Source organism: Rattus norvegicus, chromosome 3 (assembly GCF_036323735.1).
Source record: "Rattus norvegicus strain BN/NHsdMcwi chromosome 3, GRCr8, whole genome shotgun sequence".
NCBI classification, from domain to species: Eukaryota; Metazoa; Chordata; class Mammalia; order Rodentia; family Muridae; genus Rattus; species Rattus norvegicus.
The window spans coordinates 33662978-33686078 of record NC_086021.1 but is presented as its reverse complement, the minus strand read 5'-3'; the positions used below and the strand labels follow the sequence as shown (position 1 = coordinate 33686078).

At 46.9% G+C, this 23101-nt stretch overlaps 1 protein-coding gene across 15 annotated transcripts in view; it reads right to left on the bottom strand.

Moving 5' to 3' along the window:
* The window catches only part of Sptan1 (spectrin, alpha, non-erythrocytic 1), a 64871-nt gene that overhangs the window by 17812 nt on the left and 23958 nt on the right, over positions 1-23101 (bottom strand). For 5 of the 15 annotated variants that reach the window (XM_063284505.1, XM_063284503.1, XM_063284507.1 and 2 more), the window contains 24 exons: positions 20886-20987; positions 19931-20068; positions 18846-18956; positions 17935-18012; positions 17669-17824; positions 17262-17466; positions 16343-16524; positions 15780-16023; positions 15081-15613; positions 13678-13770; positions 12481-12615; positions 11855-12003; positions 10760-10819; positions 9478-9676; positions 8202-8306; positions 7885-7908; positions 7138-7173; positions 5976-6023; positions 4906-4997; positions 4505-4649; positions 4239-4420; positions 1888-1987; positions 1582-1779; positions 1352-1498 (listed from right to left, as the gene is read on the bottom strand). In XM_063284505.1, the coding sequence (XP_063140575.1) occupies positions 1352-1498; positions 1582-1779; positions 1888-1987; positions 4239-4420; positions 4505-4649; positions 4906-4997; positions 5976-6023; positions 7138-7173; positions 7885-7908; positions 8202-8306; positions 9478-9676; positions 10760-10819; positions 11855-12003; positions 12481-12615; positions 13678-13770; positions 15081-15613; positions 15780-16023; positions 16343-16524; positions 17262-17466; positions 17669-17824; positions 17935-18012; positions 18846-18956; positions 19931-20068; positions 20886-20987 (3462 nt within the window). The remainder of the gene's footprint in view (positions 1-1351; positions 1499-1581; positions 1780-1887; positions 1988-4238; positions 4421-4504; positions 4650-4905; positions 4998-5975; positions 6024-7137; positions 7174-7884; positions 7909-8201; positions 8307-9477; positions 9677-10759; positions 10820-11854; positions 12004-12480; positions 12616-13677; positions 13771-15080; positions 15614-15779; positions 16024-16342; positions 16525-17261; positions 17467-17668; positions 17825-17934; positions 18013-18845; positions 18957-19930; positions 20069-20885; positions 20988-23101) is intronic. The other 10 variants (NM_171983.3, XM_063284511.1, XM_039105784.2 and 7 more) reach the window with 3 other exon arrangements.

Genomic DNA, 23101 nt, shown 5'->3' with positions numbered 1-23101 from the left:
GGCTGCCTCAAACTCAGGGAGATTCTCCTTGCTTCTCCCTCCCAAGAGCTGAGGCTAAAGCTGTGTGCCACCCCCATCCAGCTTGAGGTCGTGTGTGTGTGTGTGTGTGTGTGTGTGTGTGTGTGTGTGTGTGTTTGTGTGTCTGGGGGGGGGGTCTGTAGTTGTATGCATACGTTTAGACGCCAGAAGCCAGTCTTGGGTGCCACTGGTTTGGAACCTCTGCTTTGATTTCTGAAAGGGTCTCTTACTATCTAGGCTGGCCAGCCAGTGAGCCCCACAGCTGAGATTACAAGCAAATACATCACACGGAGCTTCTGGGTTCTAGGGATCAAAGTCAGGTCTTTGTGCACTTTAGCCAACAGGCCTCATCTGAATTTTGTTTCTCACCCAAGGATTTAAGTGCTGTTTGTGTCTGCGCCATGACCCCAGGGTCTATGGCACACTCAGCTGTGTTGTAGCCCTGGGGTATGAACTTCCCTCTTTTGCTTCTTTGGAGACAGTTTTGTCATGTTGCCTAGGCTGGCCTTAAATGCCATCCTCCTGTCCCAGCTTCCCATATGCTGAGACCACAGGAGTGTTACACCGAGCTGTTATCTTAAGGTTTCTTGTTATTGTTTTGAAAAGGGTCTCACTATGTAGCCTTGGATGGCCTGGAGCTGGCTATGTAGGCCAGGCTAACCTCCAAGCCAGACATCCGTCTACCTGCCACTGCGTCTTTTCAGCACTGGCAGGGATACAGGAATAAAGATGTGCTACCACATATGGCCCATTTTAAACATGGCTACTCTCACACTTATTTTTACAGCTGTGGAAGTCGTCACTGGATGTGTAACAGACTATACTGTAAATGTTGAGTGTGGAAGCCTGCAGAAGAGAGGCATCAGATCGCTGGGAGCTGGAGTTACATGTGCTTGTGAACCACCAAACCGTGTGCCCAGCCCAGTAGAATGTTTCTTTTTTTGTAGTTGGTATGAAAATCTTAGTTGGTTTAAGCTTTTTGCAGAACTGGGGATTGAACCCAGGACCCTCAAGCACAGTAGGCAGTACTCTACCGCACAGCTGTATCTGGCACCTGAACAGCATTTTGTTTGGTTGGTTTTTTAGAGAAAGATTTTCACTACATAGTCCTGGATAACTTAGAACATTCACTCTATGTAGCCCAGGCTGGCCTTGTACTTCAGAGCTCCACCTGTATCTGACTCCTGAATAATAGTATTAAGAAGTATTAAGAAGGCCATCAATACCTGTAATTTAACTATTACAGCCAAGTCTGTAACTATTTTTTATCATCTCGTCACTAAGACGGTCATCAAATGAGATGAGATTCAGGACAAATCGGTCCAGGACCCACCTGGACATTGATAGCTTTGTCGAAGTCTTCATGTTTTTTGATCAGAGCCTCCACACTGTCCAGCGAGTCTCCTTTGTCTTCTGTGTTTAGGAAGGCTTCCCGGGCAGCCATCCAGTTCTCTGCTTGCTCACAGTCTCGATGGAACAGCTACAGAGTGGAGGAGTGGACAGGTGTGAAGGAAGACGCGGCCACTCTGAGAAATGAGAGAACGGCCAGAGCTATGTACATACCTGCAACTCCAGGCAGTGGTCCAGCATCATTCTGCGCTGAACCCAGGCCTTCTCCAGGTCTGTGCGCTCCTGGTCAAGAATATCAAGTTTCTCCTTGATCTCTGGGCTGGCATAGTGCCCATGAGCCAACAGCTGCTGCCCAAACTGCTCAAATGCCTGGAAAGTGCCAGCCCTGGCATCAATTTCTGTCCGGTGTTCCTGCCAAGAGAGAAGGGATTAAGTAACTTGCTGAAGATGCCCGCGCTAGTGTCAAGCCCTGGTTCCCAACATGGGGACGGGTAAGGCCACTGGGCCAGCGGGACCTACCTGGTGTCGCTCCAGCAAAGCCTCAGCTCCAGTGACATCCTTGGCCAGTTCATCTGAAGATACCAACCCTCGTATTCCATTGATCCAAGACATGAGGTCCCTAGAAACAAGGTTCCCAGAGGAACACTCATTACACCACCTGGCAGCAAGCAGGCCTCTGTCCAGGAACCAGCTGCAGCTCATCTACATTACAGGGTTGTCTTAGGTTGACCTAGCCATAAATTGAACAGGACTAGGTTTTATAGCCTCTTATTTGTGTTACCAACAAAAAAAAAAAAAAAAAAAAAAAAAAAGGTGAGATCCTTCACCTGTCAAGTCATGAAGCCCAGTCCCAAATGTTTTATCTATCCACAAGGCCAAGTCCTGTACTGAGGCTCAGGATCATTGCAGACAAGGGGCAAGAAACTGTTAAGAGCCAGAGTAATAGGGACTTTGATGGGAGACTTTGTTTGCTAAAAATGTCAGTAATCTCAGAAAAGTATCTGCTTAAATGTCCTGAACAAGAACAATACCACCAGACATGCACATGTGGGAAGGGTAACAATTCTGAGGTGAAGAGACAGACAGACACACACACCAACAACCAAATGAAGAAAGAGGCCATGAATTTGAAAGAGAGTAAGAGGGAGTCCATAGGAGGGGCTTGCAAAGGTGGGTCTGATGCAACTGTAGTATTTTATGAAGGGAGGAGAGTGGGCCATGGAGGTGCACACATTTTAGCCCAGAACTCAAAGGAAGAGGCAGGTCGTTCTGAGCTCCAGGCTCACCTATCTACATAGCAAGTTCCAAGGCAGCTAGAACTACACAGAGAAACCCTGTCCCCAAACCCAATAAATAAAGAACTACATGAGTAATAAAATACAAAAGGAGGGGTCTCAGAGTGGGGTAGACGACGGCTCAGTGAGTAACGGCCTGCATTTGATCTGAGCATATGGTAGAGAGAACTGACAGCGTTCACAGAGTAGTTGTGGCACGTGCATGCACAGACATAACGCAGTAAATAAATGCAATGAAGTTTTTGGAAGAAAAAAAACCCCCAAAAATCCAAACCCACAAAAATCCCAAAATTAACTTGGGAGGAAAGAATGGACAGACGATTCCCCAATGATTAAGTGTACTTCCTACTCTCCCAGAGGTCCCTGGCCTGCAAAGTGGAAGGGTATCACTTGCTGGCTCCCATCCAAGAGAGGGAATGTCTGACCACACAAATGCAAGGCACGTTGTCCGTCACCCACTCAAAGTGTCACACAGCCACTAAAAGACAGAGGCACTAGATGGTGGGAAATCTGACCTATGACCTATTGGCTGCTGCTCAGAAAACAAAAGAACCTACAGTTAATGAGAATGTCACTAAATTAACTGGGGACAACAGGCAACAATATCACAGTTGCTCCTGTATGACTCTTTTGACTTCTCCGTGACAAACTATTTTCAATAAAAAAAGTGGTAGAAAAGATTAAGTATATCTAGATTACCCGAAATATACATTTAAAGAAGAAAACACAGTTGGTAAGGTGCCATGACCCTGAGTGCACGGACATAAACCCACAGTGCTGAGAGGAACAGACATATTGTAAAGATTTTTGGCACTTGGTAGTTTGAATAGTTTTTATTATACGGTGACTTTTATAGCAAAATCGACTATTACAATGATCTTATGTAGCAAAAATCTTTGAATGACACACACTTCATATGCTATTTGAAAGAGAATGACTCACATGGGCTCGTATATTAGAATGCTTGTTCCCTGGCTGTTGGAACTGTCTGGGAAGGATTAGTGAGTATGGGCTTGCTGGAGCCCCTGGGGGCTGACTCTACACAAGCCCCTTCCTTTCCCAGTTAGTTTCCCCTGCCTCGAAGTGTGTCTCAAGATGTGAGCTCTCAGCTGGGCAGTGGTGGGGAGAGGCTTTACTCACAGGCAGAGGCAGGCGATCTCTGAGTTCAAGACCAACTTGGTCTACAAAGTGAGCTCCAGGACAGCCAGAGCTACACAGAGAAACTCTTTTTCAAAAAACCAAAGAGAGGGGGCTGGGGATTTAGCTCAGTGGTAGAGCGCTTACCTAGGAAGCGCAAGGCCCTGGGTTCGGTCCCCAGCTCCGAAAAAAAAAAGAACCAAAAAAAAAAAAAAAAAAAAAAAACCAAAGAGAGAAAGGGAAAAAAAAAAAAAAAAAAAGCCATGAGCTCTCAGTCCCTGCCATACCTGCTGTTGTACCCCTTGCCATGATAGTAATGGGCCCTTAGCTCTCTGAATCTGTGAACCTGGGAGCCCCAAATAAAGTTTCTTATGTAAGTTGACTTGGTCACGGTGTTTTATCACAGAAATAAACATAACTAAGACATTTGGTTTTTACCGGAAATCGCTAAGGAAGCGCTGCAGGTCATGGGAGTCACCCAGTTTGGCCTTGCGCTGGTCTGCACGCTTCCCTAGGCTGGTCCAGGCCTGGTTTAACTCTGTGCACTTTTCCTTTAAGTCCTCTGCAGATTCAGGGTGGGACTGGATCAGCCTCTGGGCTGTTTCCCCAAGGGAATTCACCTATGAGCAAGGAGTGGTACGAATGTTCAGAGACCGCTCTGCCTGGCAGGGCTCAGGCCTCAGCTTCCCTCAAGCCTCTCTCACCTTGTCACCAAGAGCTGCAAGGTCCCTCTCGAAGCCTTCGTGTTTGCGCTGCAGGGCCTGGACGCTAGCTAGATCATGGCCATAGTTGTCTGTGTTCAGAGCCTGGTTCTTCTCCTCAATCCATTCTTTGGTTTCATCCGCATCCCTGTAGGTAAGACACGTGGGTGAGTGCCCAGCACCACGGCCTCCGTCCCAGGCTGGGACGTGTGTACCTGCTGTAGCTGCACACACCCTCCCAGCAGTGTTAACAGCACCCACTGTTTCTCACCTGGCTTTGGTGTTAAAAGCCCAAACATCAGCAGGACAACTACACTTAGGCTGAGATCCTGCTCAGCAAGCCTCATCTATGAGGGGCAAAGTCCTTATTTCCTCCTGCTCCAGCTAATGCTGGGTGCCCTCACCTGTGGAACCTCTGTACTTCGTGTGCACTGCCCAGGAGCTGGCTACGTTCCTCAGCCAGCTGTTGCAGGGACCGCCAGCGCTCATTCAGCTCCTACAGGAGAATGGTAATATCAGTTCTCTTCTAGCCTGGCCTGTGACACCCACAAACAGACCTTAGGAGAGCAGGTGCCTGTAAGTTTTCATCTCCAACCCTCCTTGCAAATATAACAGCAGTATACCACAAAACAGCGATCTTTAGGAGAGCAAACAAGTCATATCTAGCAATCCCCAATGTCCCCCAACTGCCTGACTTAGAAACCTTTGCAACATTGGATAAACCAACACTGGTGTCGGGCATGTGGTGCCTACAAGTAACTGCCAAATGGAGACATCTGAGACTCTTTTTTTATTTTAGTACTACAACCCATGAAGTCTTGGGCCAGAGCACGTCTGGGAAAGGCGAATGCAGACAGTGGGGTGTGTGTGTGTGTGTGTGTGTGTGTGTGTGTGTGTGTGTGTGTGAGTCCTTAACGTTCCTACTCCACTGGAAATCCTAGCAAGGGTTTTCAGTACTACCCTGTGTTGGTCTGATAAGGATGACTTCCATAGGCTCTATTGGAATACTTCCCTCTGGATGCTTGGGAAGGAACTGGCTTTGTTGGGGAAGATGTATCACTGGGTGTTGGGAACAAGCTTTGAGGTGTCAAAAGACTGGCCACTCCCAATGTATTCTCTCTGCCTGTTTGCATGAGGGGCTTAGCTGCTCCTGTTGCCATGCCATCATGGACTCTATCCTGAAACCATAAGCCCAACTAAATACTTTCTTTTATAAATCACCTTGGTCATAGTGTTTTGTCATAGCAATAGGAAAGTGAGACATGCTCAGATTGAGGTTAGATCGAGAAACATAATCAAGCTATTTCATAACTCTAGGCATTTGATGAGGGCCTGGGTTTCTGAGATGTTTTTGAGACCATGGAAGTAGGCCTGGTCACAGCATGCTCCTGAACAAGGACAGCCCTCTATGGTTGTGAAAGGAAGACAGTGAAGAGAAGCAAGGTAAGTGGGGTAGCTGCTCACTACTCCTTACCTTGATGGAGTTGAAGGTGGCCACTGTGTGGACCATCAGTCGAGCAGACTGTGAGAGGAGAGCATAGGAAACCCATTAAGATCTTGTCCACTCAGAGACATATCTGCTCGTGACACCAGTGACCTCCCAACAGTCAATCCACAGAGCCCTACACAGACACTGGCTGTGTTTGAAGTCCAGACTACTAGAAAGGCTAAGTGGAGGTAGCTGCAGGGTGAGGCACACCCCGGGGAGAGTGAAACCCTGAGGACAGCAGCTGAAGAAGGGCAGCTTAGCATCATGGACGGTGAACTTCCTTGTCCAGCCAAAGAACCCTCCAGAAACACAAACACATCTACAAGCACCAGGCGCTGTGACTATCTGGTTACTACAGAGGTATACTAATGACTCCTTCCATGGCTACTGTGATTATGAGGCTGTGGTTTCCAAATGTCCTGAAGGAGAAGGGACAGCACTGCTGAAGGAAAAGGGGAAACAAGCCCATGACTGAGCTTTGTTCTCAGCAACACTGGCAAACACCCAAGGAGCCTCAACATGTCCTATCCCACACAGCTTACACACACACACACACACACACACACACACACACACACACACACACACACACACACACACGGAGCTGAGCCAGAAGAGATGCTGCTGCAAATCTAAACTGTGTGTAGCTGGTGCAGTTTTCTTGGCTGGAAGCACAGTCCATTCCTGGTAGGACTTGGCTGCTCTGGTGCAGGGCCACCCCTGCACTGAGAGTGACAAGTGTGGTGCGGGTAACTTGCTCCTCCCCTCCTGCTCTGGAGAAGGAACATTCTAATCTCAAGCTTCCTCTAGCTACTGAGCAGGTCAGTTGGACTGTGTACTGTCATTCCCATCCTCAGTCACTACTTTTTTTACATCAATTTTGTGGGACTGTCATCCTGTGGGGTAACACCTGATGACGGTGACTCCCTGGGTGAAGTGTATGTATTCTGGGATCAAGATGTCTACCCTTACTGGGTGCTCTGTTTTTGTGGATTAGGGCTCCTAGTTCCACAGGCAACAGAACACAGTCACTAAGGAAAGAGTTCATGTCAAGCTAGACACCAAGAAAAGGCACACAAGAAAGAACTAGGACACTGCACATTCCTGCAGAACACCTGGACCTAGTAACGTGCAAAAGCGTCCTTACCTTCCATGGGGAGGCGGTCTTGGAATCTGCTTCATCCTAGTCAAAGAAAAAGGAGCTCAGAACCTCGTCATAGAGCACAGAACCTCCCCAGTCACCAACTGTGATCCCAGGAGTCACAACAGCTCATCCTCGCCATTCTGAAACAGATCTGACTGCCCAGCAACCTGTCCAAGGCTCGCTGAAAGCAATCATCAAATCCTCTTTGCCCATTAGGCAAGGTGTGTGCGCGAGTGTTCTGTCTACATGCACGCACGGGCTCCATCCGCACATGGCCGGGCTCCATCCGCACACGGCCGGCCGCTGCTGAGCCAACCCTACAGCCCATTGTCTTTTTCTCCAAACACAGCAGGAGGCGGAAGGAATGAAAAAAACCTTCCTTGCTTTATGCCATGCCCATAGAATTATTTGAAAAAAAAAAATGAACAAATATAAATAATAGAAAACTATCAGGGAAAACATTTTAGAAAGGTAAAGACCAAGCATGTTGTGACCAGGTAGGTGGTAAGATCCTGTGATCCCAGCCGAGGCAGAAGGACTGTATAACTGTAGCCAGTCTGAGCTTATTAAGTCTAATAACAAACTCAAATCAAAACTCTCATACTTCTGTTCTGGAGAATAACATGCAGCAGGGACATGTAAAGACTGGAAAAAGAAATTATAGCCAACAAGAGGTCTCTTGGTCTTACATACTTCCCAAGATCTAAATCCTTGCCAAATCCAAGTTCTCTATGAACGCCTGTGACTTACCCTGGGCATCATACCATACACCTCCTACAAGGAGAAAAGGAGAGCAGTGAGTACAGAGGAAACACGCTTCGGAACCCCATACAGAAAATGCACCGGGGAAACAGCCACAGACAACAGACTGAAAAGATGGCTCACTGGCTAGCAAAACTCCAAAACCAAATGCTTACTTGCAAGATATTTATCTATTTACGGAACTTAGGAATGTGAAGCTGAGAGTACCACAGACATTCACCTTCCACCGCTGAGGTGTGGAACGTGGGGCCTCACGCCTGTGTTATGAAGTGTGACCACTGGGCTAGGAAGAGCTCAACACCCACCTGCTGCTGCACGGCCTGCACTTCTTCCGCCATGAGACCTTCAGACTCCAGGTCCTCGGCCACTTTGTTAATGTCCTTCAGCCGGGACTCATTGGCTTTCAGATCCTTTAAAGTAGAAGCCACAATGACTAGGCACAGAGTAGCAAGTAAGAGGGAAGTGAACACAGATAGTTCAGAGTCAGTGATAGGAACTTTTGAGGCAGGGGACTCACTACACAGCCTTGGCTGGTCTAGAACTACGTAGACCAGGCTGGCCTCAAACTCAGAAACACATATCTGTTTCTGCCTTCTGAGTGCTGGCATTACAGGGGATTAATGCAATCACCACACCCAGCATCTTCTTAGAATGTAACGTCCTCAAGGTTCAGCCTTGGTAAACTCCACTCCTTGCTGCAGCTGGTCATTCAACTGTATGGAGATTGCACATTACCTAACTACTGCTTAGCTTAAGGATGCCTCTCCCAACTGTGTGTGCGTGTGTGAGCGCACGCAAAGGCACACTATACACATGCATATGGAATCTACATGTCGTCTAAATAACAGCTTGCTTCCTACAGTGAGTTCCAAGCCAGTCTGGACTATTTAGCATGGTCCTTTTGTAAAAACTAAAGATACAACAACTGAGTAATCTAGAAGGTTCTTTTTTTTTTTTTTTTTGGTTCTTTTTTTCGGAGCTGGGGACCGAACCCAGGGCCTTGCGCTTCCTAGGTAAGCGCTCTACCACTGAGCTAAATCCCCAGCCCCTAGAAGGTTCTTAAAACGTGTAGAACACTGGGAGTGGTCAACACTTGGTGAAGACGACAATATCATCAGGAGGTCAAGGCTGGCATGGACTACAGGGCAAATTCAATACCAGCCTGGCCTACAAGGGAACGCTGTCTCAAATAAACAACAAACCGGGGCTAAGGATGTAGATGTCGTTCCGTGTTGGATCCCTATCACGGCATAAACCAGGCATTGTGATCTCCAGCTGTACCTGCAATCCCTGCGAGGGACGGCAGGAGTTCAAGCTCACCCTTTGCTACACAGTGACTCTGAGAGGCCAACTTGTGTCTTAACAGACCACCACTACCAGAAACAAACAAACACGCCTACAGAGCACAGCATTGCCTTCCCTTGAGATTAGAACTGGACTTACAGATGGTTGCGAGCCATCATGTGGGTACTGGGAATGGAACCTGGCTTGTCTGGATGCCCTAAACTGCTGAGCCACTCCCCCAGTACCAAGAACAAGCTATTTACATAACTTTGCAGCTGTGCTGTAAACTTCTCATACCTTCTGGAAGTCATCGAACTTCTTCTGCAGCACCTCGACCTGCTCCAAGTCAGCGCCAACCTCTTCACTCGTTAGAGCAGCTTCCTTCTCGTTGATCCACTGCTGTAGCTCGTTCGCTTCCCGGAACAACATGAACTTCTTGCAACTCTTCTCCAACATGCCTTTTCTCTTCTCACCCAGCTCCAGCAGAGACTGATACCTGACAGAAGTCAACAGGGGTAACACAATGGGCAAGGGAGGCAGTTAGCTCATCACGGATGCTAACACAGGACAGCCACTAGGCATCTGAGATGTGACCCAAGGCATGAGTTTGTAATGAAGGTGCCTAGCAACAAAGGATCAGAGCACATGGAGATGGGGAGTCTAGGCATTCAAACTACAGCCTTGGGGATAAGCACACGCTGGGCAGAACGGGGTGAGTTACCATAGCCCAGGCACACTTACCCCCGGGTGCACTTGGCCACTATTATGATCACATAAGCCTAAAACCAAGTACTTAGCACAGAAACAGAAGGTTCATGCGACTGTATTGGAGAGATGAGATGAGGCTACATAAAGATGAAACTACATAATGTATTGAAGGGATTTTCTTGGCTTTATAGTTTTCTGAGCAGCCCCTAAGGGGGAGATAAGAGCTTCAATACAGCCCAATACAGGATGCTCCATCTGTCACCATCTGTGACCAGCAGGGCATTTCCATGGCGATCTACTTTTGAGCAATGAGAGAATATCAGGTAGCCTGCGGTTTGTACGCAACTCCATCACCTACAAGACCTAAGAAGAATCAAAAGAATTTTCTAGTCCACGAGAACTAAGATTTAAGCTGAACTACCACTATCTTTCAAGACACAAAAATGACAAATCTGAGTAAGAAATGAAATTCAAAGTTAAAGAAAACTCTGAAAAATCATCACTAAATCTAAGCTTCCCAAACAAAAAGTACTAAATCACCAGAAATCAGAGCCCCTAAGCTCTAAGCCACACTTCATTGCCTCCCTACTGAGGAATACAACAGAACTGGCTGCAGGTTTATGGAGGACAGACGCTGCTCCTGCTCTACCACAGAGTGAACCAACACCGTTCCAAACACAAGCGGGCAGAAGCAACCAGGGAGAGCCGTTCCACTGAGAGCTCTCCCACAGACAGCGAAGCTGTGTGCAGATGTGGCAGGTCCCCTGCACCACCTCATTCTAAATGGAAAGCGCTTTGGAGAGGAGCGGCAGGGGGGATGGACAGGTGTAGCAGTGACATGGGAACTCAGCCAGCTTCTCCGCCTACTCACAGTTCTTCCACCTGTTTCATACGCAGAGATACACTGCCGGCCTCCTTAGTTATGCGTGTCCTGCACAGAGGGGGTACAGCAAAAGCATGCACACATTAGTGGGATTAATCTCTGGGAATGAAAAGCAGCAGCTCCGACTGGTGCCACGATGGCAGATGCTTCAAGTGGGAAAAACATAGGAATCCTTCAAAAGCTCTTAGAAGCAGCCCAGGCCATGAATGAAATCAGGGGAGAAACAGCAGGAAAATTAAATGAGAGGGTTAGTTTACCTTCATGTTCCTGACAATTCTGCTACATGTCAGGCAGCATTCCCTGTACTGCAAACACTTACTGCACAGAGCAAGGCCAGGGGACAAAATAGACTTGAAGGACAGTGCTGACTCCAATAGCCAGTTCAGTAACACTATCTCCATCAGTATTTGTGCTCCTGTATTTATGACCCAGGTCTGTGATAATAACACAAACCCAGTGTCTCCTTGGCCATGCAGTAAAAGTAAAGAATCTGCGAGTGTACAAATGGCTCTTGTCATTTCAAGATCATTAACATAATAAAGCTCTCTTACTTTAAGCCCTACTGGACTTAGGAATACACTTCCTGGGTATCCCCATGTGCCCAAAACTGCTGATTTCATCAGCTGAGCAAGGTGTGCACTAAAGGACAGACAAGGGCAACATGGGAATCATCTATATGATATGAAGAAAACCAGCCTAAAAAGTAAATTGCATTCTCTGAATGCAAAGGAAGAGAGAGCAGCTCCCCAGGCAGCTGTCCAAAGGGAGGCAGAGCCAAGGGGTAAGATATCTGAAAATCCAACCCAAAAAGAATCTTGTCAACAAGATAAAGGCTAACACTGTACCAAGCAATAAAACGTGCTTTAGAAAAAGCAGCTCAGAAACACAGAAAAAAACCAAGTGAGATTGAGGTATTAGTCAAGAATCTGGGCTCTAAACGGAGGCTGGTGGGTTAGGAGACTTGAGGGAAATAGAAAAGACGACACGGGGCTCCAGAGATCCCAAGATGCTGAGTCTATCTGGCTTGAGGACTGGATTAAGCCCCGGTGCTGTCTAGCCTGTGCTCTGTGTTCGAGTCCTTACTGGTTGTCGATCTGCCCCTGCCGCAGAGCAATGCTGCCCTGTTCTTCCAGGAGGTTCTCCCTTGAGGCTGACTGGGCGGGGTCCAGCTTCTTCACATACGCAGCTGGCACAAAACCCTGACGGTCATTCACTTCCACTTTCCACCAGTCCTAAGAAAGAAAAGAAAAGAGGACTGAGAGCAGATTCTTTTTTCCAAGGAAGACAGACCTCACATTGGCCTTTTTTTTTTTAATTTTTCAATTTTGTGTCTCTGTGTATGCTGCAAGTGTGTTCATGTACATGCAGGGTATAGAACATGCCCGGCATCCATGAGGCCCTGCCTTCCTAAGGCAGCACCACAAATAACCACTGCCAACAGTACCAGTTATGGCGCCAACAGTCCATGGCTCAGAAGGGAAGGTGTTCACCACACACTTTTGATGATCCTGTGGGTGGCTCTTGGCCCTACCTGCATACATCAGACTCAGGAGGACGGATGCAGGACTACCCTAACCACATGTGGCTCTGATAAAAGAGTAACTGATAAAGTAACCCCCGTATCTCTTCCCATTCTACCCAACGGTATCAGCAGAGTACGCTTTCTGCTGCTGATGCAAACCCGGGGCACCCTGTGCCTTGTGCCTTGCCTTGTTTGTGCTGTTGAGCAAGGTGAGGATATCCCCTTTCTTCATGGTGACCTCACGAGGGCTCTTCTCTTGATAGTCATAGAGAGCCAAGACCAGCTCCTTGCCAGTCTCATCATCCATGGGGGCCACTTGTTGCTAACGGTCCAAAGGAAAGGGAAAATGATTAAATGCCATCTATCACTCAAGCACACAACAGGCCAACTTTCTTTTTTCTTTCTTTTTTTTTTTTAAAGATTTATTTATTTATTTTGTATATGAGTACACTGTCACTCTCTTCAAACACACCAGAAGAGGGCATTGGATTCCATTACAGATGGTTGTGAGCCACCATGTGGTTGCTGGGATTTGAACTCAGGACCTCTGGAAGAGCAGTCGGTGCTCTTAACCACTGAGCCATCTCTCCAGCCCCCAACAGGCCAACGTTCGACTGGCGTCTTCGAATACACACTTATAAGAGGTTTTTTTTTTCTAAGACAAGGTTTCTCTGTGTAGCCTGGAACTCACAGAGATCTGCCTGCTTTTGCCTCTCAAGTGCTGGGATAAACAGTGTGTTCCACCACCAGCCAGCTATGGCCTTAGAGCCGAAACAGAGCTTCGTAAAGAGCCAGCTCAGTTCTAGTGGTTAGAACTACATACACCAGGCTAGCCTTGAGATCCAGCTGTCTCTGCTTCCTGAGGGCTGAGTGCTGGAATTAAATGTTTGCACTGGTTACACACAACCGCTTGAGAGCTTTTTACTGAAGCTACCAGAAAAAAATATTTGTTCAAGCTGTCGAACAAATGTGTTACTCTTACTCAATAATACAGGTATAGTGGCTCAAAGTTATAAATCAAGCACTAGAGAAGGCAAAAGAGAAGGATTAATTAGCTTGAGACCTGTTTGGACTACAAAGTGAGACCCCCTTATTAAAATATCAAAAGGCGGGGGTTCAATCAAACAAAAACTCTCAAGTGTGCCGACAATGGACCTTTGTATAAGAAGAATGTTGCCTAGGGCACATATGGTGGTTTGAACCTTTAATCCCAGCATTCCAACACTTGAACAACCTGGAGGGAGGTGGCCAGCCTCATTTACACTGTGAGACCCTGTCATAAAGAAACAAACCCAAAGAATGTTACCCCCCACCCCACATGTCCATCAGTTTCTTTAGCCCATCTCTGCCCTCAGTCCCTTAGAACTCCCGTAGCACTGCATACCCGGCATGACTGAGCCTGCTCTCGCAAAGCTTGAATGCTGCTGCCGTAGGCACTGAGATCGGACATCAAAGCTTCATGCTTCTTGAGCAGAGCCTGAAACCAAACACATGACACGTGAGGCCATGTCTTTCTTCAAGGCCCTTTGCCATGGGAAGATAGAACTGCTGTCTCTCCTGTGCACTCTGTATTTAATATTCTGTATAATGTACTTTAGAATTTTTTTGAGCTCAAACATGAGTAGTGGATCTTCATCTTCACTACCCCTCCAGCTGCTCCCATAGACCAACTCCTCTACAGTGTACGTTTTACACATACAGTCACTACAGCGTCACACGACTGCGGAATACCTTTACTGTTGCCCACACATACATTGTGTCCCTCCTGACCACCCTACGTGGGAGCTTGTCCTCCTCTCAGCAGCTACTGATCACTTATAGCCTTTTATCTAGAGGGGTTAGGACCTTGTGAAAGCTCCCCCACTCATGTTGGTTTCCACTTACTTCACTGTGTGTGTGCACACACCATGGCAGAAGCGTGGAGGTCAGAGGACAATTTGCAGAAGTCATTCTCTGATTCTACCGTATGGGTCTGGGTATTGAACTCAGGTCAAGAGGCTTGAGCCAAATGACTCCCCACTGAGCCATCTTGCTACCTGTCTCTTTTTCCTTTCTAATTTCAGAGAAGAAACACTGCTGAGTTACAGTCTCCCTTTCCCCTTGTTTTACTTGGTTACAATGTATCTGAATACTACAGACACACAAAGAACAGCCCCCCCCCCCCCAGTACTTGAGAACCCCTCTTTATACAGCTACTTTGTTCCTCCTTACTAACAGCACTCTTGGGGAAAAGACTGTTCACGTGAAGGCTCAACTCGTCTAAGGAGGTTTTGGTACTGGGAATGGAATCCACAACTGTATATAAGCTGCACTAGTGAACAGAGGCCTAGTGCTGGCTCTCATTCTGGTTTTGATGAGAGGTAGGTCTGAACACTACAACTAGCCCTTTGAGAACCAAATGTAAGAGTCACAGTAAAACAGATGGTTAGGAAAAAAGAAGACAAGTGTATATTCGTGCATGTATGTTTTGAGTGTTGCATGTACATGCATTCTTAAGTCTACACAGGTGTTGGTGTGGGCATGCTTGTATGTGCTGGTCTGACTACATGTCTGCATGCACGTGACAGAATAAATGAGACAACGGCACATGTGAACAGTTGAAGGTAGGTGACAGGCTCTTCTTTTTGATTCTGAACTTCCAAAATAAAAAGTCAGAAAGACTCCCGACACTTTACACAGCAGCTGCGCACAGTTTACCTTTCCCACGATATCTTTTCCACTACCATGCTTTCTACTCTAAGGCTGGGCCCATTTCCCAAGTACATGTGATGGCCAGGCTTGAGCTACCTCAGCAGAGTCTTCATCCTTCCCATAGTCGGTACTGCCCACAATGGGCTCCTTCTCCCGCATCCAGGACTCAGCTTCATTGGCGTCGGCAAAGTACTGCTGGGCCTGTAGTGAGTCCTCCAGATCCTGCCTCCGCTGGGAGGCTTTGGCTTTCAGTGCCTCCCACTTCTGGTTGAGCTCACTCAGTTTGGCCTTCACATCCTCAGCAGCAAAATGGCCTGGAAGGGTGATGTGGAGTACACTGACATGACACTGAAAATCACATGGTGAGGCTTGGGCAGACTCATACAACAGCGTGAGAAGGGGACTCAGCCTTGGCCTCATCAATGGGGCCCAGGTCCATGTACTCCATGCCAACAGGGGAAAGATATAAAGAGTAAAAGCAGGTCCAGTTGCTTGACCACACTCACCTTCCTCCACCATGGCATTGCCCTTTTGTGTCACTGCTTTGATGCGAGGTTCATGGCCAGCAATTTCTGCCTGTAAAGCTTGGTGCTTCTTTAGCAGATTCTGGACTCCAATAAGATCTTTGCCTAAAAGCAGAATCCAGTCCCTCATCAACCGGCAACTAACAGTCAACAATGGTCTCCCACCACTGCTGCAGTACAGGGCTCTTCCTTCCATCTCTCTCCCTCAGATTCATCTCCTTATGTATGGGATGTGGTAATGGCCTGTTCTGCCTGGCACAGACACACTAACCTCTGTTAGTGGACGCAGCAATAGGCTCCTTTTCTCGAATCCAGGTTTCCTCATCCTCCACATCTCGGAAGAGCTGCTGCAGACGAAGAGAATCTGCCAGCTTCTGCTTCCGGGCCACCATGGGTTCCTTGAGAGCCTCATAGCGAGCTACAAGGGCCTCTTGCTTCTTTTTAATGTTTTCGGCATCGAAATGGCCAGCATCTTGGAACTGGCGGGCCTGAATTGTGATGCCGTCAATTCGATCCTGGAAACAGGAGGATAAGGTTTGAAGACTGCAACCAACTTCCAGAGAGACTGTTCTGCACCTGTCCAGCCTAGTACTTGGGGAATGAGGATTCATCAGAACACAAAAGAAAACAGCAGTGACTGTCCTACTTTAAGAACATTTGTTCTGCCATGGCCTGTCCTCACTTTAGGCTTCCAGAGAGCTAAACACTGAGCAGAAGCACAGAGCTCTGTAAGACAGTCACAGATTTCATCTTTCCACCTTGGAATGTTCAACATTCATCTTTCTCCTATTCAGCACTTCCCCGCCCCTCTTTAGGTCCCCATTTCCCACCTACCTGGTGAGCAGCAACATCTGCCTCTAGCAGAGCATGCTTCTTCTGGAGGTTCTGGACATTAGTGAGGTCTTTACCATAATCATCTGAAGCCAAGTGACCTTCAACTTCATACAGCCACAACTCAATGTCCTCAACATTTCGATTAAATTGTTGCTGCTGGTTGGCTTCTCGGAGCTTGACTCCTGTTCAGTAAAGCAGGTTTACTTTTCTGTTAGACAATGTGTATCCCGGTGAAGGATTATGATCAGATCTGAAATCACTATACAGTATTACTAAATAGTGGAGGGAAACCTCCAGTACAACCTCTGTTGTACGTCCTACAGACTGAAATAGAGACTGTTTGGAAAACATCTTTTCTTCCATAAGATACTATCTCTGACTCACAGTTAACTGTGACGTGTTTGATAGTTTTTCCAGACAGTGTTTCTCTGGCTCTTCTGGTACTTACTCTATAGACCTTGAACTCAGAGATCTGCCTGCCTCTGCCTCCTGAGTGCTGGGATTAAAGGTGCGCGACACCACTGCCTAGCTGCTAAACTGTGATTTTAGGTAGGAAGGTTCTGCGTCTCTACCCAACCATTGCTTTTAATCACATTTTCCCAATGATCACTTTCCAAATGACCGAAGTATTGAGAACCCAAGCCAGGTAATGCTTATATAGCAAGTAACTCGTAACAACAAAGTTATCACCCTGCCTTTCCTGGGTAGTGTCTGGTCCTAGAACACTAAGCCAGAGAGGAGTATTTAGTTTTCCAAACATTCCTATCACCAACCACTTTTTTTTTTTTTTTTTTTTTTGGTTCTTTTTTTCGGAGCTGGGGACCGAACCCAGGGCCTTGCGCTTCCTAGGTAAGCGCTCTACCACTGAGCTAAATCCCCAGCCCCACCAACCACTTTTCTATCATCTATTTTCTCCTACCTTTCAGTTCTGTGGCCTCTAGAAGTTTCTTCCACAAACTGATGACCTCATTCATCCGAGCTGCTACTTCTTCCTTGGCATAGTGGTTCACATCTATTAGTTTTTGCCCAGCTTTCTCTAGGGCATCAATACGGCTCTGGTTGGCTGAGAGCTCAGCCTCAAAAGCCTGGTGCTTTTGGACTTTCCCTTGCAGGTTGGACGGATCCTGCGAATCAAAAGGAGAAGAGGGTTGTGCCTTCAACTCGGATATACAGAGCTACTTCACAGTCATAAAACAGACAATCTATGACTAATGTGGTTTGCGTGACTCTCTGTGGTTTTAGTTTTGTTTTGTTTTTAGCTCCAAACGGTTTTTGCAAGGGGACTTAGCTTACTACACAGGTACTACAGGACACATTGATCATTACTTTGTAAGCTTCATCAGTGGCCGTTTTCATCTTCTCATTGACCCAACTTTTGAGCTCATCGGAATCGCGGAAGAACTGCTGCAGGTGGAAGGAATCGGCCAGCTGTGCCCGGCGATGCATGGCTCGCTCATGGAGGGCATTGCGGCGGCTCAGGAGCTGGAAGACAGATCACACGACTCCACTTTATACTCTCCAAAAAGGTGAACGGCTCGACTGAGCTGCAGCAGGTATCTCAGAAAGGAGCATGACATGCCCAGAGAACTCACAGCATCTCGTCGAGTGGCTACATCTTCCATTGCGTAGTGGTTGTTCTGAATAAGCTTGGTTGCAAACTCATCAAGTGCCTAGAAGGGAAGGCAAGAGTTGTCATTGTGAGCACTGAGCCCTATCTTGGACTATGGAGAACAGAACACTCTCTCTCCCTCCCCCCACCCCCCCAAGATAAGGTGTCTCTGTGTATCCCTGGCTGATCTGGAACTTGCTCTGTAGACCAGGCTGGTCTGGAACTCAGGAGATTTACTTGCCTCTGCTTCCCAAGGGTGGGATTAAAGGCATGCACCACCAAGCTGGGCAAAGCACCCTAATCCTATCAGTGAAGGTTCACACTGTGACACATGCCTACTACTGGGCCCGGCTGGCTGATTGCTTATCCACAGATCTACAGGCATGTCCAACCTGTGGCTCACAGGCTGCATGTACTCTAGGATAGCCACGAATTCAGACTAACACAAAATCCTAAACTTAAAATGTTAAGAGACGCTACTGTGACTTAGGAGAAGGGGGAGAAGTCTCCAGTTCTCATGAGCTCTGCACACGTGAGCATCATTGTTGTAAGTGGCCATGATAGAAAACTCTCCTTGATTTTATCCAAGATACAAGACTGCTCATGCCAAGTCTACAGACACGACCTGCTTCATGAGAATCTCAAGTGTCAGATGTCAGTCAACAGCCTTACCCTTTCTACTAGGGTAGTGTCAAGTCACAGGCACATCTCAATTTAGGATGTTTCCATTAAGCAATTAATTCTGCTCCATAAAGCTGTGTTACAAGTGCAAAGTGATGAGAGGGTGTGATTGTGAGGTCTTATATTGTCCTGGGAGTGCCCTGCACGGAATTCCCAAACCTCTCTGAAAGGGATTCAGTTTCGTCTGTGATCACGTGACAAGGAGGATCTTACTGTGATTTTTTCTTCCTGGGCACTGAGAGATTTCTCAAAGTCCTCATGCTTCTTCAAAAGAGCTTCCACACTGTCTAAGGAGTCACCCAAATCTTCATTTAGCAGGAATGCCTGGAGAGAGGAAATCAAGTGTGAGCACCGTGGACTCTGTACTCACTACAGCCTGAAAGCAAAAGGAGATTTTGGCAAAGCGCAGACAGAAGGGGCTGGGGATTTAGCTCAGTGGTAGAGCGCTTACCTAGGAAGCGCAAGGCCCTGGGTTCGGTCCCCAGCTCCGAAAAAAAAGAACCAAAAAAAAAAAAAAAAATAATTGCTAACTCAGAAGCCATAGCATCCTTTGGGCTGGAGAGATGGCTCAGCGGTTAAGAGCACCCGACTGCTCTTCCAGAGGTCATGAGTTCAATTCCCAGCAACCACATGGTGGCTCACAACCATCTGTAAAGAGATCTGATGCCCTCTTCTGGTGTATCTGAAGACAGCTACAGTGTATTTATATATAATAAATAAATAAATCTTTAAAAAAAAAAGCGCAGACAGAAAAGATTCTATGCAATTAAGCTTAGGGATTACTATTGCTAAGTCCAGTCTCCGTAGATTCTGTTAAAAATCAACCAGGAACACTGGGAAAGAATACTTACTGTATGTTCTATCAGGCAGTTTACAAAGAATGTCCTTTAAGTGTGGAGGGTATTGAGATGTGGTCTCACTATGCAGTGCAGACATTCTTTAACTCTCTAAGGTTAGCCCAACTGGCATCAAACCTGTGACCCTCCGCCAGAGCTTTCTGAGTGAGAATGCAAACGGGCCCCAGCCCCACCTCTCGCACAGCTCTTACAGCTTTTCATACATTGAGGTTACACACAAGGTCAAACTATAATGTTTAGAAATCCTTTTTGTACTCCAAAAATCTTTTCTAAGGGCCTTGCTGGCAGAGGCAGATGGGGCCAAAAGAAACGAGCTTAGTTCCCTTCTTTACTCTCTGCAAAACTGAAATGGCTCCCACGTCCTGGCACACAACCAGCACTCACTGGAGAAGCAGGGTAAGACCCCGTGGCTCCCTGGTCGCAGCGCCTGCTAAACGTTACCTCCTGTTTGCTCATCCAGTTGTCCACCTGCTCAGTGTCTCGGTAGAAGAGCTGCAAGTCCATGCACTGCTCATACTGTTGCCTCCGAAGCTCCCACAGCTCCAGCAGGGCAGCTCTCTCCTCAGAGAGGATGCTCAGCTTGGGGAACGGGAAGCAAAGTTACCTTCTGGCTCTGGGAGACACAGGCTGCCCAGAATAGTCCACTCCTCATGCTGGCCTTTAGGCATCTCTCTGTGCAATAGCACTTAATGTAAGTAAGCTTATAACATGAAATACAGAAATACCAGAGTGGGCATGTGTGTGCTCTCTGCAAGAACCCCATCTTGACTAACCTAGAATTTACTGTCATGTTATCATAAACAATCTGCACCAAACTGTCAAGTTGACAGATATATGAAAGACTCTGCAAGGGAGACTATGCAATAGGACTCTCGAATGAGAGCTGCCAACTGAGTGGGCATCACAAACTGTTAAATAAGTTCCCGAGTGCCTGAGACACTTTTCAACGACCTGTCTCCTAGTCATACCAACTATTACAGCAGGACTGACTATCTACAAAGTACTTTAAAAATAAGGAATGTGTCATGCATGCTTGAAAAAGTTTCTTGTTCCAATATATTACATACATACAAATGTGTGTTTGCACGCATATACATACAACGTCCCTCCTCGACTCCTGACAGGATTTGTATAGTCATATGGTTTGTAGCTTGCTATGGTAGGCCACACTGACCTCAAGTTCACAAAGCTCTATCTGCCTGCCTCTTCTCTCTACTGCTATGATTAAAGGTGTGTGCCAATATGACCAACCACATACCAGGAAAAAGCTACACTTTTGTGGCAGTCTTGGGCTAGAAATGTTCTTCCTTGGTGCTGGGTCCCTAACTGGCCACAGAGATACAGAAGCTCTCTGTGGTCTTGCCTTTCTCCTTTAAGCCCCTTTTCACTACCTTACCTTCTCCCTCACTTCATCTGAGGCATAGTGACCAGCAGCGAGTAGGGCCTGCCCAGACTCATCTGCAGACTTAAAGCTATCTTCATGAGCATCGATTTCACCCTGTAGAGTAAGAGAGACAGCATTATTTCCAACACTGCTTGGTGGAGTTCGGGGCAGATAACACTAAGTTGTTGAATTTCAAGTAATTGTAACACGTAAAACTGCTGAGAAAAGAAACAGAGTAGAAGGTCCAGGGTGCTTCCTAACTACCAGCTTAAGTAATAATATATTAAAAACAACTAGGTGCCAACTGAGAAATGCTGTGTGTGTGCGTGTCTGTTTGTGTGTGTGTGTGTGTGTGTGTGTGTGTGTGTGTGTGTGTGTGTGTGTCCCGTCTGCAGGCCAGGTGCCATTAGTCAAGTTGCTACATATTCACATACACAAGCTCTCCTATTTACCATCCGTTTCTTTCCTGTGCATTATGGGTTTACTTACTACAATTTTACAGTACCTGTGAAGTGAGAAAGTGAGTCCCCTTCCTTCTCTGCCATGCTCCTCAAAGCTGCCTTCGTTTTTCTGCACTTGGCTTACTCATTACAGACACTCACAATTCTGCTGGGCTTTGATAGCACTGCATTGAATGTCTACACTTATAAAAACCATCCCTTCAGCCATGCACTACCTAAATCATTTTATTTGGTTTTATCTCTTCATCTTTTTCTTTTTTTCTTTTCTTTTTTGGTTCTTTTTTTCGGAGCTGGGGACCGAGCCCAGGGCCTTGCGCTTCCTAGGTAAGCGCTCTACCACTGAGCTAAATCCCCAGCCCCTCTTCATCTTTTTCTCTTTTTTTTTTCTTTTGGTTCTTTTTTTTCGGAGCTGGGGACCGAACCCAGGGCCTTGCGCTTCCTAGGTAAGCGCTCTACCACTGAGCTAAATCCCCAGCCCCTCTTCATCTTTTTCTTTTTCTTTTTTTTTCCGGAGCTGGGGACCAAACCCAGGGCCTTGCGCTTCCTAGGCAAGCGCTCTACCACTGAGCTAAATCCCCAACCCCTCTTCGTCTTTTTCTAATGTCTTTCTTTCTTCTTTCTTTCTTTTTTTTTTTTTGCCCAGAGCTGAGGACCGAAACCAGGGCCCAAGCGCTCTATCACTGAGCTAAACCCCCAACCCCTCTAATGTCTTTCAATAAACAAGTTTTGTCTTGTTTGTTTTTTGAGAGAGGGTTTCACTGTGTAGCACTGTGACTTTATAGACCAGGCTGTCCTGGAACTTAGAGATCCACCTGCCTCTTCCTCCCGATGCTGAGATAAAAGGCCTGTGCAACCACACTCAGCCCATGTTTTTGTTTTTTGAGATGGTATCTCACTGTCTAGCCTTGGCTGGCCTGGGACTCAAAGATCCCTCTGCCTCCCGAGCGCTGGTATTAAAACTGCACCACCTAACAACTTTTATGTTTTAATTCTTTGAAGCTGAGCAGGGATGGCGTACACCTTTAATGCGAGCAGCAGAGGGAGTTTTGAGTAGAGCAGAGCTGGAGGCCAGCCTATTCTAGAACGAGTTCCAGGGCAGCCAGGACCACACAGAGAAGCCTGTCTAGGGGTGAGGTGAGGGGAGGGAGGAAATTGATGTTATCTATGAGGCAATTAGTCAAGTCCTACATCCATGTCATTACGCTTTGCTCCTGTTACTGTCCTCCACCCCTCACTCTGCTGGCTCCTTTCTTCTGTGTGCCACATGCACTGTTACCTACTCCTCCATACCCCAGGAGATCTAAGCTTCTCCTTTTACGGTTGTTTTTACTTTTTTTTTTTTTCCTTTTTTTTCGGAGCTGGGGACCGAATCCAGGGCCTTGTGCTCGCTAGGCAAGCGCTCTACCGCTGAGCTAAATCCCCAACCCCGGTTGTTTTTACTTTTATGGGACATACATACACACACACACACACACACACACACACACACACACACACACACACTTTTAAGCCTGGATTATTTACAACAGAGAAAACATACACTGTCTTCAAGTCTGCTTATCAAGTTTTACAGCTTTTTCCACACACACCGGTGCAGCCTTTCTTGTCAAGTACCCTGTTGGCATTTAATACTTCTTTCCTGTCACTACTCTGTGACCTTTCTAACAGTCAGTGTTTTATATGTTGTGTGCTCACCTGTGTTCACAGGCAAGACATTAACGTCCTATGTGTTCCTACATCAAATCACCAGCTTACCTTTGAAACAGT